At 44.2% G+C, this 16,231-nt stretch overlaps 1 protein-coding gene across 3 annotated transcripts; it reads right to left on the bottom strand.

The window, feature by feature from the left end:
* Nucleotides 1–17: 17 nt before the first annotated feature.
* LOC118357521 (palmitoyltransferase ZDHHC16B-like) lies at nt 18–16,171 on the bottom strand. 3 transcript variants are annotated; one of them, XM_035734706.2, is made up of 10 exons: nt 15,994–16,171; nt 8,414–8,667; nt 8,012–8,206; nt 7,806–7,894; nt 7,333–7,361; nt 7,022–7,155; nt 3,968–4,053; nt 1,462–1,585; nt 1,308–1,378; nt 18–1,218 (listed from the first exon to the last, which is right to left on the bottom strand). In XM_035734706.2, exons 2-10 carry the CDS (start codon nt 8,657–8,659, stop codon nt 1,110–1,112), a joined length of 1,083 nt encoding a protein of 360 aa, XP_035590599.1. In that variant the 5' UTR covers nt 8,660–8,667; nt 15,994–16,171; the 3' UTR covers nt 18–1,109. The 3 variants fall into 3 exon arrangements, with proteins under 3 accessions (XP_035590599.1, XP_035590600.1, XP_035590598.1); XM_035734707.2 differs by lacking the exon at nt 15,994–16,171 and adding an exon at nt 9,022–9,570; XM_035734705.2 differs by lacking the exon at nt 15,994–16,171 and adding an exon at nt 8,833–8,959.
* Between the last annotated feature and the right edge of the window lie 60 nt (nt 16,172–16,231).

Raw genomic sequence — 16,231 nt, 5'->3', positions numbered from 1 at the left:
GAAATATCAAAAGAAGCTTCAGTCTCCAAAAACAATATTTTATATTAACCAATACAAGCTAATATCAAAAGCAAATGACACAGACATGCGGCGTACAATAATGGAGCACAGCTCCTATTGGTCATGTCACAGCAGTGAGGACATTTTTGCACTATGGCAACCAGGTAACCCCTTTCTACTGTAACAGGCTGGCTATTATAGAAATATCCCCTGACCATTATAAATCTAAATGGTGGCCAAACACAAGACCAGTTGGGAGGAAGTCAGTTGCATTCAACGGCTTTTAACCATGTTAAGTGATCTTAAAAGATGGCTACTGGGGAAATCCATTACCATATGTGATGGGGGCGAGATAATTAATAGACAATGTTAGAAATGTCATATTCCAGTAAAACTGTACTTTGCATTAGTGCCTGATAAATCTTTAACAGGTGTTTATATTTGTTTAACTTCACACGGCACGTTACGAATCTTTTGAAAATTCCTAATACGCTTATGTAGATGTTGTCACATACACCGGATAGGTTCAGTGAAATGTGTCGTTTTTTACATGGTCGACCATAGTATTACATCACCCCTGGATATTGGCTGGGGCACTGCTCAGTAATATGAGCACCATGTTCTAACTAGAGCCTGAACGATAATATGAATAGTTTATGGAAGTCTGTCAAAAAGTCTCCAGACTACTCACCCCTAGATGGAGAATGGCCAAGGTGTGTGGTTATCTAGCTCTAACCTAGTCATTGGTGAAAAGCTCTTTGTTGGCACTGAAAAAGTCCTAACTGCTTTTTCTGTGACTTCAGTACAATTAAAAAGTACACATTGTCATCTTTGGACAACATACCTACCAGTACAAAAAAAAAACAATCAGTTCACAAGACAGGACGACAGTTGAAAAAAGACAGTTCACATGACAGTGACCGGAGTGCAGATTAAGGTCCCCTAACACCCAGAGGTTCCTTGACATACGGGTCACTAATCAAGCCCAAACGGTCTACTCCTCAGAGGCTAAGAGAAGTCCTCTGTTCACTCCACCATCCAGGAGCCAGTAGAGATTCTGGGCCATAGTGTGGAGATGAGAAACTGGCCAGCAGCAGTGAGTAGTGAGGTTAGATGGTCATTGGGTCTCTTCTGGTGAGAGCCTGAGGGAATTCCCATACCAGTCCGTCTTCATGGGGAGTGTGACTAGACGGCAGGAGGACTCTGGTCAACCAGTGACTGTGAGAAGAGGAAGTCAAACCAACTCTAAGAAGAATCATTTAGGTTTCACAACAGTCTAGAAGTTTGTGGTGATCTGGAAGGCTTACCTGGTCTCCTCCACACCAAACAACACTTTCCAATTGTTTATTTTCCCATAATGGTATGGATTTCGGAACACCTTACAAGAGAGAAACAGGCTTTAGTTGTTAATTCCAAACTGGTACACCGTGTTGATATTTGAGTAAATCCAATAAACCTCACCTTTCCTTTCTCCTTTAAGCGTCTGACCTCTTTCTTGTTGATGTGTCTCTCCACGCTGGTCTCTCCTAGGGTGATGAGGATAGCATGCCACAGTGTCAGACCTCCCAGAGCTACTGCCACCGAACTGCAGGGAGGGAAAAAAAACGGCAATCATGATCATGATTGTATTAAACTAGATTCAAGATAAAAAGGTATAATTTGAGAATATTAACAAAAGTATGTAGACACCTGCTCGTCGAACATTTCATTCCACAATCATGGGAGTTAATATGGAGTTGGTCCCCCCGTTGCTGCTATAACAGCCTCCACTCTTCTGAGAAGGCTTTCCACTAGATGTTGGAACATTGCTATGGGGACTTGCTTCAATTTAGCCACAGGAGCGTTAGTGAGCACTGACATTGGGCGTGGCTCGCAGTCGGCGTTCCAATTCATCCCGGTGGGGTTGAGGTCAGGGCTCTGTGCAGGCCAGTCAAGTTCTTCCACAGCGATCTAGACAAAACATTTCTGTATGGACCACACTTTGTGCATGGGGGAATTGTCATGCTGAAACAGGAAAGGACCTTCCCCAAACTGTTACCACAAAGTTGTCATGCTGTAGCATTAAGATTTCCTTTCACTGGAACTCAGGGGCCTAGTCCGAAACATGAAAAACAGCCCCAGACCATTATTCCTCCTCCACCAAACTTAACAGTAGGCACTATGTATTCGGGCAGGTAGCAATCTCCGGGAATCCGCCAAACCCAGATCCGTCCATCGGACTATGGTAAAGTGCGATTGCTCGGCCATGGAAGCACATTTCATTAAGCTCCCGACGAACAGTTCTTGTGCTGATGTTGCTTCTTGAGGCAGTTTGAACTCGGTAGTGAGTGTTGCAACCGAATACAGGCAATTTATACGAGCTTCAGCACTCGCAGTCCCGTTCTGTGGGCTTGTGTGGCCTACCACTTTGCGGCTGAGCCGTTGTTGATCCTAAATATTTCCTAGATGTTTCCACTTCACAATAAGAGAACTTACGGTTGACCGGGGAAGCTCTAGCAGGGCAGAAGTGACTTGTTAGAAAGGTGGCATCCTAAGACGGTGCCACGTTGAAAGTCTCTGAGCTCTTCCGTAAGGCCATTCTATTGCAAATGTTTGTCTATGGAGATTGCATGGCTGTGTGCTCAATTTTATACACGTCAGCAACAGGTGTGGCTGAAATAGCCAAAATCCACTCGTTTGAAGGGTTGTCCACATACTGTCATATATATATACAGTGGGGCAAAAAAGTATATAGTCAGCCACCAATTGTGCATGTTCTCCCACTTAAAAAGATGAGGCCTGTAATTTATCATCATAGATACACTTCAAATATGACAGACAAAATTAGAAGAAAAAAAATCCAGAAAATCACATTGTAGGATTTTTAATTAATGTATTTGCAGATGGTGGAAAATAAGTATTTGGTCAATAACAAAAGTTTATCTCAATACTTTGTTATATACCCTTTGTTGGCAATGACAGAGGTCAAACGTTTTCTGTAAGTCTTCACCAGGTTTTCACACACTGTGGCTGGTATTTTGGCCCATTCCTCCAGGCAGATCTCCTCTAGAGCTGTGATGTTTTGGGGCTGTTGCTGGGCAACACAGACTTTCAACTTCCTCCAAAGATTTTCTATGGGGTTGAGATCTGGAGACTGGCTAGGCAACTCCAGGACCTTGAAATGCTTCTTACAAAGCCTCTCCTTCGTTGCCCGGGCGGTGTGTTTGGGATCATTGTCATGCTGAAAGACCCAGCCACGTTTCATCTTCAATGCCCTTGCTGATGGTAGGCTTTGTTACTTTGGTCCCAGCTCTCTGCAGGTCATTCACCACCCCATGTTCTTGTGATCATTTTGACCCCACAGGGTGAGATCTTGCGTGGAGCCCCAGATCGAGGCAGATTATCAGTGGTCTTGTATGTCTTCCATTTCCTAATAACTTCTCCCACAGTTGATTTCTTCAAACCAAGCTGCTTACCTATTGCAGATTCAGTCTTCCCAGCCTGGTGCAGGCCTAACAATTTTGTTTCTGGTGTCCTTTGACAGCTCTTTGGTCTTGGCCATAGTGGAGTTTGGAGTGTGACTGTTTGAGGTTGTGGACAGGTGTCTTTTATACTGATAACAAGTTCGAACAGGTGCCATTAATACAGGTAACGAGTGGAGGACAGAGGAGCCTCTTAAAGAAGAAGTTACAGGTCTGTGAGAGCCAGGAATCTTGCTTGTTTGTAGGTGACCAAATACTTATAATTTGCAAATAAATTAATGAAAAATCCTACAATGTGATTTTCTGGATTTTTTTTTTTTTTCATTGTCTGTCATAGTTGAAGTGTACCTATGATGAAAATTACAGGCCTCATCTTTTTAAGTGGGTAAACTTGCACAATTGGTGGCTGACTAAATACTTTTCTGCCCCACTGTATATAGTGTACACAGATCAGCCATAGCGGTTGACGTCAACAACTTTTTTTTAAAGTTACAAACGTGTCTCACCTTGTTAGCACCCAAATGAAAATGACACTCTTGTGGACCATCTTTTCTCTGAAGGAAAACAGTGGTGGTGGCGTCTGATAGTAGCTCTAGACGGAAAGCAAAACCATGTGAAAAAAAACATCCATGTACAGCAGTTGTAACTACTTAATGTGATGCCACTGAGTATTCTACAGGATTGAACAACCAACCACAAAAAGGCTAACAGGAAACATCCACAGTCCTCCAATTGCAACGGGTGGCAAAGAAGCGAAATACAAAATGCCAAGTCTATAGCCATTCACAGCCAAGGGACCTAAAAAATAACTACTAATCACAGGGGACTGTGCCTGACTTGAGGAGAGGACTGCGGTCTCACTGGGCAGTGAAACATGGCCGACTCCATGCCAGTGTAGGCTGATAATAGTTTTGGTATCTCAGATTGTGAGAATTGCCAGAAAAAACTTGGGAGGAAGTCTGATGTCTGACATACTCTTTACAGCTATCACAAACCATAGGAGAAAATGGAAATGTTAAGCCCTTTTAGAGCTACCTATACATGCCTCCTGTAAGACCCTATGATCGGTGAACCATACATGATACAGACAACATCTGGGTGTGATTATACTCCTTATAGTGTGCTATAAAACATGTATGTCTTGATTTTAGGGCTCTAGAATGGCGCAGCAGTCTAAGGCACTGCATCTCAGTGCTAGGGTTTGGCCGGGGTAGGCCGTCATTTTAAATAAGAATTTGTTCTTAACTGACTTGCCTAGATAAAAAAAAAAGGTTAAATAAAAAAATATATATTTTTAAGTTTCAACATTCATTTATTCAACACAAAAAATGATTATCTTCCTATTTTCTTTATTACAACTAAACGGCATGTTATAAAAGGGTCCAGATAACTTTTGTGATTTCATGTTTGAGAAACTAACCCCAAACATCAAATTACTTCCTCATCCTCGTGTAGTATGGGGGGGGCCCCCATACCATAAGGCTCCAAAAATCACCCAAATACGTTATTTTAGAAACAGCAAAGCTCTCAGTATGGTGATGCAGGTCTTTAGAAGTACACGTGAAATTGTGTCAATCCAAAACACTATATTCCGTGTTGCGTGACTCGAGCAGTTCCCCTATCCAACTGTTCCAGTCTCTGTGTAGCCTGCTGCTACAGGTAACTGCCAAAATAAAGGAAACACCAACATAAAACATCTTACTAGGGCGTTGGGCCACCGCGACCCACCAGAACAGCTTCAATGCGCCTTGGCATAGATTCTACAAGTCTGGAAGCACCCCAAGCTTTCAATATACTTTGTAACCCGAATGTGTCCTTTATTTCAGCAATTACCTGCCGAGTGGACGGAGAGGTATCGCTCGAGTCGCAACAAAATGGAATAGAACTTTGCGGATAAAGTTTGGAATGACAATTTCATGTGTACAACATTTAAAGACCTGCATCACTACAATGAAGGACATCTTTTTGTGGTTTTGGAGCCCCTGTTCATGTTTTTTCAGGCCCCCATACTACAAATTGAGAATAAGGAAGTGATTTGCTGTTTGGGGAAAGTTTCTGAAAAATGTGAAATCATGACAAAGGTGTCTGGACCCTTCTATAACATGCCATTTTACAATCAAAAATAGAGAATTGGTTGTGAAAAATAAAAAAAACTTGTCCTTTAAAAGACATTGTTTGGAACAATATACTCTACAAGTACCAACAATGCTGGTGTGGAGTCGCCCACATATAAAACCCCATACTATACAGGGAGATGATTGCCAAATTGTTCTCAATTAAATGTTGATTGTTAATTGACAGTGAGACCCATCACTGCCCAGTGGACCTTCACAGCCTGTCTGTCAGTCTGTACTACCTGACCAAAAAAATAAGAACTTTGAAAATCTATTTTTTGAGTGCGGACCCTCTACAAGTTAATTCCGGTCAACGCACCAGTTCTGAGTTCAGTGGTTTCAAGAACCTTTTGTAGTACCAGGCCAGTCATGAGCTCAAGGAGACTGAGGAGCAGTCCGTGCCCTACTCCCATCACTGGCTCCCCCTGTGGCTTCCACACTGCGGTGGAAGCGCTAGTGGAACAATGGCAATTCATACACTGGCTGCATCCCGAATGCCACTTTATTCCCTATGGAGTGCGCTACGTTTGACCAGGGCCCATAAGGCTCGAGTCAAAAGTAGTGGACTACATAGGGAATAAAGTGCCATTTGGGACACACGCACAGCTTCAGTCAAGTTGGTGCCCTTGACTAGCTCAATCACAACTCATAATGCTAAGGGAAACTATAGGCTAGATGTGTTATAGGGCCAGGGTGATTATTATAGAACGGTACCTCCCATCTTCTATGTAGCTAAAAAAAGAACACGTGTCATACGTCAGAGCGATTGAAACACTAAAAAAAGAACACGTGTCATACGTCAGAGCGATTGAAACACTAAAAAAGATATACATCTTCAAACAGTGAGGTGTTGGCTCAGAGCCATAGGATCTATTACTATATAAACTCCCATCTTGCCATGAATGATTGGTGTGAGAACAGTAAGTGGCCTTGAGCCTGGAGGCTTTAGATTACATAAGAAACAATCTGACTGGTTATATACACAACGGCATCCAGTTATCTGCACACCACCAGCCTTCTCAGTGGACTTGAAGATAAACAAGTGTATTACATTGCCGTTAACGTGTCATGTGATCTGATGTCCTTGATCCCTACACTTTGTGGTCTGTTCGCCGTCTTTGCTCGGCTGCCGCCTGTCTCTTCAGCTAAACTAGCGGCAGTGAACTTTACACAGCTTGCTCAGAATGTAAGGCCTTTCGCTCACCTCTCTGAAAAGACCATGCCATATATCTAGCACATAAGAGAAGGAAAATGTGGCAAAGACATGCCAGACTCTAACCAAACAGTCACGAACCAAGCGGCCTCACTCAATCAGGGTGTTTGGGTCACATGTCAATAACAAGACATGATTACATTACATGGATGGCAGTGCTCAGAATATTATTTGAAAGTCAGTGTCAAGCCTCCTAGAACCTCTAAGAAGTTGACATTCTTGGTCTGCCTCACCTCGACAGCGTTGTAGGCCTCTATGAACATGTCTTTGCAGCTGACGCTGCAGTACATGCAGCCCATGGTCATGTACAGGCAGAAGGAGAAAAAGTAGCGGTGGTTGAAGTGGCCCACACAGTTGTTGAGCCAGGCTAGCATCACAAGGCAAGTTAAGGTCAAAGTTAATGAGGCAGATCTAACAAAAGATAAAACATGGAGGAAGGCAATATGATTTAACTGTATGACTGCACAGGGTTTTACAATGCTGTAAAACATATAGTTTTAAAGGAATCTGAGAGATGAGATGTTTGTTGGTCTCGAAAGGATACGACAGTGGTGATCCATCTTCAGAATACACCTGGAATGAAAGAGAAAGTCGCTCAGTGTGATTGACCTGTGCCATGGACTAGAGCTATCCAGTGTGATTGACCTGTGCCATGGACTAGAGCTATCCAGTGTGATTGACCTGTGCCATGGACTAGAGCTATCCAGTGTGATTGACCTGTGCCATGGACTAGAGCTATCCAGTGTGATTGACCTGTGCCATGGACTAGAGCTATCCAGTGTGATTGACCTGTGCCATGGACTAGAGCTATCCAGTGTGATTGACCTGTGCCATGGACTAGAGCTATCCAGTGTGATTGACCTGTGCCATGGACTAGAGCTATCCAGTGTGATTGACCTGTGCCATGGACTAGAGCTATCCAGTGTGATTGACCTGTGCCATGGACTAGAGCTATCCAGTGGAGGTGTTTTATTTCTTAATGACATCATTTGATGACTGACAGAGTCTTTAACTTACGTATTGCAGATGCTGCAGTGGTGAGTTCTGGCTGGTTTGGGGACAATGCATTTTTTACAGATGGACACTGACGGTGTATCACTTTTAACCTGAGAAACAACAATCCGAAAAAAAGCATGAAGTTATTTCAGAATCAAGCCTATAGCCTGTCTTCCTAGTATTTCCCCAAAACAGTTTTCGTGCAGGCATTGGAGCGGGCACTTCACCTGTGGTGGGTGTCCAGGGGAGGTGGTGGTGGCCTTATAGTAGTGGAAGAGGACCATCATGAGGACCCAGTGGCCGTAAGTGAGGTGCCAGACGATCCACTGCAGTGGGTAGGTGTTGAGGATGACAGGCAGCAGGCACAGGTAGACAATGACCAGCACAGAGCTGGTGAGGGCAATCACCAGGCACACAAACACCTGGGAACAGAAGAGAGGGGCACGAACAGAGGGAGGAACTCATGAGGGTACGTGAAAGGTGAAAATACTGTGAGAAATAGAATAGCAAAACGGGGTAATGTAACCGAACATGGGAGATTTGATTAACTGGCCTACATTTAATGAAATACAATAAAAACACAAATATTTGACTGTACATCTACACAGAAAATTGAGCCATTTACTTACCACCCCAAACCAGCGAGTCACATTGTCGACTATCCAGTAGACGGGCTCAAAGACACAGTCCAGGCAGGTGTCAGAGTTGGTAAGGCTGTTGAAGTAGAGGGAGTTGAGCAGCAGCTTCCAGTAGCTCCACAGCTCTCGTAGCTTCCTCTGGGGCTTGCTGGGTCGACCCCCTCGCTTAGGGCACAGCCGGCACCAGCGCAGGCACAGACGCATCATCCTGGAGAACTGCCACCTCCAGCTGCGCATGCCCCCGCCTTCCACACACACGCGGACAGACACACAACACAGAAGCAGGTGAAAAACTACTACGACCAGGAAGAACAACTTGGAATGTGCGGTCATCCATATCGCAGATGATATCATCATGGTCACGCTTTCCTTTGGGGATATAATACCCACGGTCTAGTGGCAACACTCACAGCTCGACATATACTACGACCTCGGAGACCCGGGTTCAATTGCCACATCCACCCATCCTACAACGCCTCCTCTCCTCATCAAGCTCCCCCTTCAAATTCTTATCTGTCTGAATAATCTAATGCCTGAATAAAACATGAATAAAATACAAAGAGGGTGGAATTCCACTCTCCCCCCAAAAAGGCCCTCACCTCAATTAAATGCTGCAAACCCCCCCTCCAAGAAAAGACTATTGTCTGAGACAGACAAGAACCAAATCTGTCTTAAAAAAAAACTAATCAAGAGAGACTCCTGCTCAGCACATGGTTTTCCTCTCCACAGAGCAAAGTCAAGGCATTAAAGTAATTAAATCCAGCTGAGTGCTGTTTCCATTGGAGCCAAAGGACACATTAGGCATGCCCAGAAAATAGGACAGGGCTATCAGGTAATAAGTGTGCCCACTCTCACAGAACTTCTAATGTTAATAATGCATGAGAAATACAGTTCTGTGGCTGAGCCTTCCATAGAAAGACCTTGGGAATGCAAAACCGGTAACCTTATAAAGACACCAAAAGCCCAAGGATGAATTTCCTTAGATAGGACGGAGCACCAAGGCTCTCCAGAATGCTAAGGCCATACACATTTTATTAAATGTGATTTCTTTTTTTGAAAAGTGAGCGGAGCGAGCAAATCAAAAGAATATAGCTGAGAGCAGCAATGAACGGGGTTCACAGAATAACAGAAAGGACAAGATTAGTTGGATAAAGCAAGCACTTTCATGTAGGACAGGGGTGGGCAATTTCATTGGTGTCACAGTTTTGCCTCAGCCCCAGCTAACACACCTGACTCCACAATCACCTAATCATTATCTTCAGATTAGAATGCAATTTGATTAATCAGCTGTGTTTGCTAGGGATAGAGAAAAAGTGACACCAATCAGGCCCTCGAGGACTGAGTTGCCCACCCCTGATGTAGGAACTATCTTCCTTTATGTGCAATCAGTGAAAGCATTACCATGTTTCTCTCTCAATACCACAAGGATGACAAGTGGATTTAGTCTAGTGCTGTAGGTTAGTTTTCTTAAAGTTATTACTTAATGTAATTCAGTTTATTTATAAATAAACTCAGAAAACAAAAAAACATCGCTTTCTCAGGACCCTGTCTTTCAAAGAAAATGTGTAAAAATCCAAATAACTTCACAGATCTTCATAGTGAAGGGTTTAAACACTGTTTCCCATGCTTGTTCAATGAAGCATAAACAATTAATGAACATGCACCTGTAGAACAGTCGTTAAGACACTAACAGCTTACAGACGGTAGGCAATTAAGGTCAGAGTTATGAAAACTTAGGACACTAAAGAGGCCTTTCTACTGACTTTGAAAAACACACAAAAAAAGATGCCCAGGGTCCCTGCGAGCACGTGCCTTATGCATGCTGCAAGGAGGCATGAGGACTGCAGATGTGGCCCGGGCAAAACATTGCAATGTCCATACTGTGAGACTCCTAAGACAGAGCTACAGGGAGACAGGACCGAGAGCTGATCATCCTCGCAGTGGCAGACCACGTGTAACACCACCTGCACAGGATCGATACATCACACCTGCGGGACAGGTACAGGATGGCAACAACTGCCCGAGTTACAACAGGAACGCACAATCCCTCCATCAGTGCTCAGAATGTCCACAATAGGTTGAGAGAGGCTGGACTGCGGGCTTGTAGGCCATTTGTAAGTCAGGTCCTCACTAGACATCACCAGCAACAACGTCGCTGACGAGTGAAATGCTTACTTACAAGCCCTTAACCAACAATGCAGTTAAGAAAACACCCCAAAAATGTAAGAATAACAAATAATTCAAGAGCAGCAGTAAATAACAAGTGGGGCTACAGTGAGGGAAAAAAGTATTTGATCCCCTGCTGATTTTGTACGTTTGCCCACTGACAAAGAAATTATCGGTCTATGATTTTAATGGTAGGTATATTTGAACCATGAGAGACAGAATAACAACAAAAAAATCCAGAAAAGCTCATGTCAAAAATGTTATAAATTGATTTGCATTTTAATGAGGGAAATAAGTATTTGACCCCCTCTCAATCAGAAAGATTTCTGACTCCCAGGTGTCTTTTATACAGCTAACGAGCTGAGATTAGGAGCACCTTCTTAAAGGGAGTGAATGCTGCCTATGACCCCAAGAACTCCATCCCCACCTTCAAACATGGAGGTGGAAACATTATGCTTTGGGGGTGTTTTTCTGCTAAGGGGACAGGACAACTTCACCGCATCAAAGGGACGATGGACGGGGCCATGTATTGTCAAATCTTGGGTGAGAACCTCCTTCCCTCAGCCAGGGCATTGAAATTGGGTCGTGGATGGATATTCCAGCATTACAATGACCCAAGGCAACAAAGGAGTGGCTCAAGAAGAAGCACATTAAGGTCCTGGAGTGGCCTAGCCAGTCTCCAGACCTTAATCCCATAGAAAATCTGTGGAGTTGCCAAACGTCAGCCTCAAAACCTTAATGACTTGGAGAAGATCTGCAGAGAGGAGTGGGACAAAATCCCTCCTGAGATGTGTGCAAACCTGGTGGCCAGCTACAATAAACGTCTGACCTCTGGAATTGCCAACAAGGGTTTTGCCACCAAGTACTAAGTCATGTTTTGCAGAGGGGTCAAATACTTATTTAAATCATTATCAATTTATAACATTTTTGACATGCGCTTTTCTGGATTTGTTGTTGTTATTCTGTCTCTCACTGTTCAAATAAACCTACCATTAAAATGATAGACTAATCATTTCGTTGTCAGTGGGCAAACGTACAAAATCAGCAGGGGATCGAATACTTTTTTCCCTCACTGTATATACAGGGGGTACCGGTACAGAGTAGGTAGAGTTGTTAAAGTGACTATGCAGAGATGATAACAGAGTAGCAGTAACGTAGAAGGGGGGGGTGGGGGCAATGCAAATAGGCCGCGTAGCCATTTGATTAGATGTTCAGGAGTCTTATAGCTTGGGGGAAGAAGCTGTTTCGAAGCCCCTTGGACCTAGACTTGGCGCTCCGGTACCGCTTGTCGTGCGGTAGCAGAGAGAACAGTCTATGACTAGGGTGGCTGGAGTAGTTGACAATTTTAGGGCCTTCCTCTGACACCGCCTGGTGTAGAGGTCCTGGATGGCAGGAAGCTTGGCCCTGGTGATGTACTGGGCCGTACGCGCGACCCTCTGTAGTGCCTTGTGGTCGTATGCCGAGCAATTGCCATACTAGGCAGTGATGCAAACTGTCAGGATGCTCTCCAGGGTGCAGCTGTAAAACCTTTTGAGGATCTGTGGACCCATACCAAATCTTTTCAGTCTCCTGAGGGGGAAATAGGTTTTTGTCGTACCGTCTTCACGACTGTCTTGGTGTGGCTCGACCATGTTAGTGATGTGGACGCCAAGGAACTTGTAGCTCTCAACCTGCTCCACTACAGCCCCATCGATGAGAATAGGGTTGAGAGAAATGTTTACTGTTTTTAATGATATCGGAGTGAGTGTGACAAAGAAAAATCAATGGGGGCTCCCCGGTCAGTAATTCAACCATGATTACTACAAGTTTAGACAGCTGGCTCGACTAATTGACCAATCAAAATTGTTTTAGCTTACATGGGCTAATTGAGTGAATGTCAGTGACTGACATAAGAGATGTTGCTGCTGATGCACAACCACATTTCAAAATTGCACTTTATGTATTCTACGATTGTAACTCTCAACAGCAAGTTGAGACCCAGACAGTTCAGCATTCTTTTTTTTTAAAGGGGAGGCCACCAGTTGCCCATCCCTGCTGTATAGCAACCTTAGTTCAACGCCTAGCAAGCTAATCATGATATTTTAGGAGAGACTAAAATACACTGCTCTAAAAAATAAAGGGAAAACTTAAACAACATAATGTATCTCCAAGTCAATCACACTTCTGTGAAATCAAACTGCCCACTTAGGAATCAACACTGATTGACAAATGTCACATGCTGTTGTGCAAATGGAATAGACAACAGATATAAATTATAGGCAATTAGCAAGACACCCCCAATTAAGAAGTGGTTCTGCAGGTGGTGACTACAGACCACTTTTCAGTTCCTATGCTTCCTGGCTGATGTTTTGGTCACTTTTGAGTGCCTCACGGTGCTTTCACTCTAGTGGTAGCATGAGACGGAGTCTACAACCCACACAAGTGGCTCAGGTAGTGCAGCTCATCCAGGATGGCACATCAATGCGAGCTGTGGCAAGAAGGTTTGCTGTGTCTGTCAGCGTAGTGTTCAGAGCATGGAGGCGCTACCAGGAGACAGGCCAGTACATCAGGAGACGTGGAGGAGCTGTAGGAGGGCAACAACCCAGCAGCAGGACCGCTACCTCCGCCTTTGTGCAAGGAGGAGCAGGAAGAGGACTGCCAGAGCCCTGCAAAAGGACCTCCAGCATGCCACAAATGTGCATGTGTCTGCTCAAACGGTCAGAAACAGACTCCATGAGGGTGGTATGAGGGCCCGACGTCCACAGGTGGGGGTTGTGCTTACAGCCCAACACCGTGCAGGATGTTCGGCATTTGCCAGAGAACACCAAGATTGGCAGATTCGCCACTGGCACCCTGTGCTCTTCACAGATGAAAGCAGGTTCACACTGAGCACATGTGACAGATGTGAGAGTCTGGAGACGCCGTGGAGAACATTCTGCTGCCTGCAACATCCTCCAGCATGACCGGTTTGGCGGTGGGTCAGTCGTGGTGTGGAATTTCTTTGGGGGGCCGCACAGCCCTCCATGTGCTCGCCAGAGGTAGCCTGACTGCCATTAGGTACCCGAGATGAGATCCTCAGACCCCTTGTGAGACCATATGCTGGTGCGGTTGGCCCTGGGTTCCTCCTAATGCAAGACAATGCTAGACCTCATGTGGCTGGAGTGTGTCAGCAGTTCCTGCAAGAGGAAGGCATTGATGCTATGGACTGGCCCGTCCGTTCCCCAGACCTGAATCCAATTGAGCATATCTGGGACATCATCTCGCTCCATCCACCAGACTGTCCAGGAGTTGGAGGATGCTTTAGTCCAGGTCTGGGAGGAGGTCCCTCAGGAAACCATCCGCCACCTCATCAGGAGCATGCCCAGGCATTGTAGGGAGGTCATACAGGCACGTGTAGGCCACACACACTACTGAGCCTCATTTTGACTTGTTTTAAGGACATTACATCAAAGTTGGATCAGCCTGTAGTGTGGTTTTCCACTTTAATTTTGAGTGTGACTTCAAATCCAGACCTCCATGGGTTGATACATTTGATTTCCATTGATAATTGTGTGATTTTGTTGTCAGCACATTCAACTATGTAAAAATTAAGTATTTAATAAAAGTATTTAATTAATTCAGATCTAGGATGTGTTATTCTGGTGTTCCCTTTATTTTTTTGAGCAGTGTATAAAGTTCAGCCATAATCCAAAAGGGAATGTTGTGTCTCTCTTTAATAGAAGCTTGAGGACATTCATTTTCCTATAAATCGTGCAATTTCTCCGTACAACTTTTCAACCACAAAAAAGTTGAGAAAAGTGAAGAGGGGCATCTGTTAAACACGTAAATGTGTTTGGCCTGATAATCAATTATTAGTGCTGGGACCGTCACTGTGGCCAGCCGCTTGGCCTTCAACACTGCCCCTCTGTTGTCATTATGCAGAGGGAGTACGTGTGATCTCTCTTTACAAGCAGCGCAGATGGAATGAAAGAAATGTCATAATGCCAACAGGTGAACACGAGGTCAACCAGTATGAATGAGATCATTGACCGGCATATGGCAGCATGCCATCAAAGTCATAGAAAGGCCTGTGTGGAACTGGAAAAGAGTAGGGACGATTTCCAGCCAGATCAACCGGCTGTTGACTCCCTCGGCTACCTACTACACTTGCTTTTATTACATTTTTTTCATTTAACTAGGCAAGTCAGTTAAGAACAAATTCTTATTTACAGTGATGGCCTACCCTGGCCAGGCCCTAACCCCGGGCGACGCTGGGCCAATTGCGCGCCGCCCTATGGGACTCCCAATCACAGCCAGTTGTGATACAGCCTGGAATCCAACCAGGGTTTGTAGTGATGCTTCTAGCACTGAGATGCAGTGTCTTAGACCGCTGCGCTACTCGGGAGCCAAAGGTAGAGTACAGAGTGACATATTGGAACAAACCCATATAAATATTTTTTAAACATGAGATCAAGCTCTAAACCTGAACAGCACCATCAGAATTTTTTTTTTCTCAATCTCAGATTAACCCCTTTAACATGTATTTTAAAACAGAACAATTAAGCTCTTTATCTGGGGGTGGGTCAAAAAAATTGTTTTTTTAAGTAAGGCCGAGTAAGCGGTCTCTATGGCAACCCCCAAATCTTCTCAGCTTGGAAATAGTCTCCTCTGCTCTGCCCTGATAATAAGCTTTGCCGTCTGTCCTCGAGACTGGTTTAGCCTCTGTGTCTGCAGCACAGGCCTGGCAATTGGCGAACTGCACAGACTCCAAATGTGTGTTGTTTCTGTTCATTTGTGATCTTTCTATCTCTGGGCAACACTGCCACTGCTGTGTGTCTCTTTACTCCCAATGGAACGTTTTCAGTCCTCAGTTTAGAGATGTGCTCTTGTGTTGACAGCACTGGAACTAGGGAATGATGGAGTTGCTTACTGGGGTCATTATACTGCAGAAAACTGCCTAATTCTACAATCTGAGGGATGCAAATTCGCTGTCAGACATTCACACGTAAAGAACAATCAACAAAATAGAATGTTCATCCAGTCACAAATGGACAGTAAGTAGCTATCACATCCTAAAGCATTATATTTATATGATCACACCATCAACGCTGTCAAAATATGTTGAATATCTGCAGGTGTACAAATAACATAGGCCTAACTACTATTTAGGTCTATATTTTACAGGGTCAATCTCTGCTGCTGTTGCCGCTGGCTACCACACTGAACAAACAATAGTGTGCGAGGTGCGAGTAACGTTAGCCAGCTATAACTACTCCACCTGCCTGGCAATCTTGATAGCAGACTTTTTCACAGGCAGACCCCTACACGAGATTGCAATCGGAGATATATGTCGATTACAAAATATTGCCAATTATGACGGCTAGCTATAGCTAGCTTGCTAATTATTGACACCATTGATATGTCAATCATCTAAATATTCCACTCACCTTAACGTATCTTCTGAAATGACAGAACCAGCTAGGTTAAATAAATTGCAATTCAACTCATAACTGTGAGATGTTCGCTACACTCAAAGATATTTAGGAAAACATTATAAATCGTGCACCGATGCACTGCAGCCCTTGCTAGCTTGCTTTCATGTATTAAAAAAATCCTGACGTCGCACACGCATTGCATCTCGGGAAATTGTGTTTTTTCGTACTCTTCAAAATGTCAATAAAACCG

Source organism: Oncorhynchus keta, chromosome 24, assembly GCF_023373465.1.
Source record: "Oncorhynchus keta strain PuntledgeMale-10-30-2019 chromosome 24, Oket_V2, whole genome shotgun sequence".
Lineage (NCBI taxonomy): Eukaryota > Metazoa > Chordata > Actinopteri > Salmoniformes > Salmonidae > Oncorhynchus > Oncorhynchus keta.
Note: the sequence above shows the minus strand (reverse complement) of the source record. Positions and strands in the feature narration are given on the sequence as shown.

Bases quoted from the DNA above. Each gene is read 5' to 3' on its own strand.
- LOC118357521 (XM_035734705.2), bottom strand. The intron at 7,156-7,332 runs GTATCCTTTCGA...TTGTGATGCTAG, and splicing joins GAAGATGGATCACCACTGTC to CCTGGCTCAACAACTGTGTG. The intron at 1,219-1,307 runs GTAAGCCTTCCA...CTCTTCTCACAG, and splicing joins TTTGGTGTGGAGGAGACCAG to TCACTGGTTGACCAGAGTCC.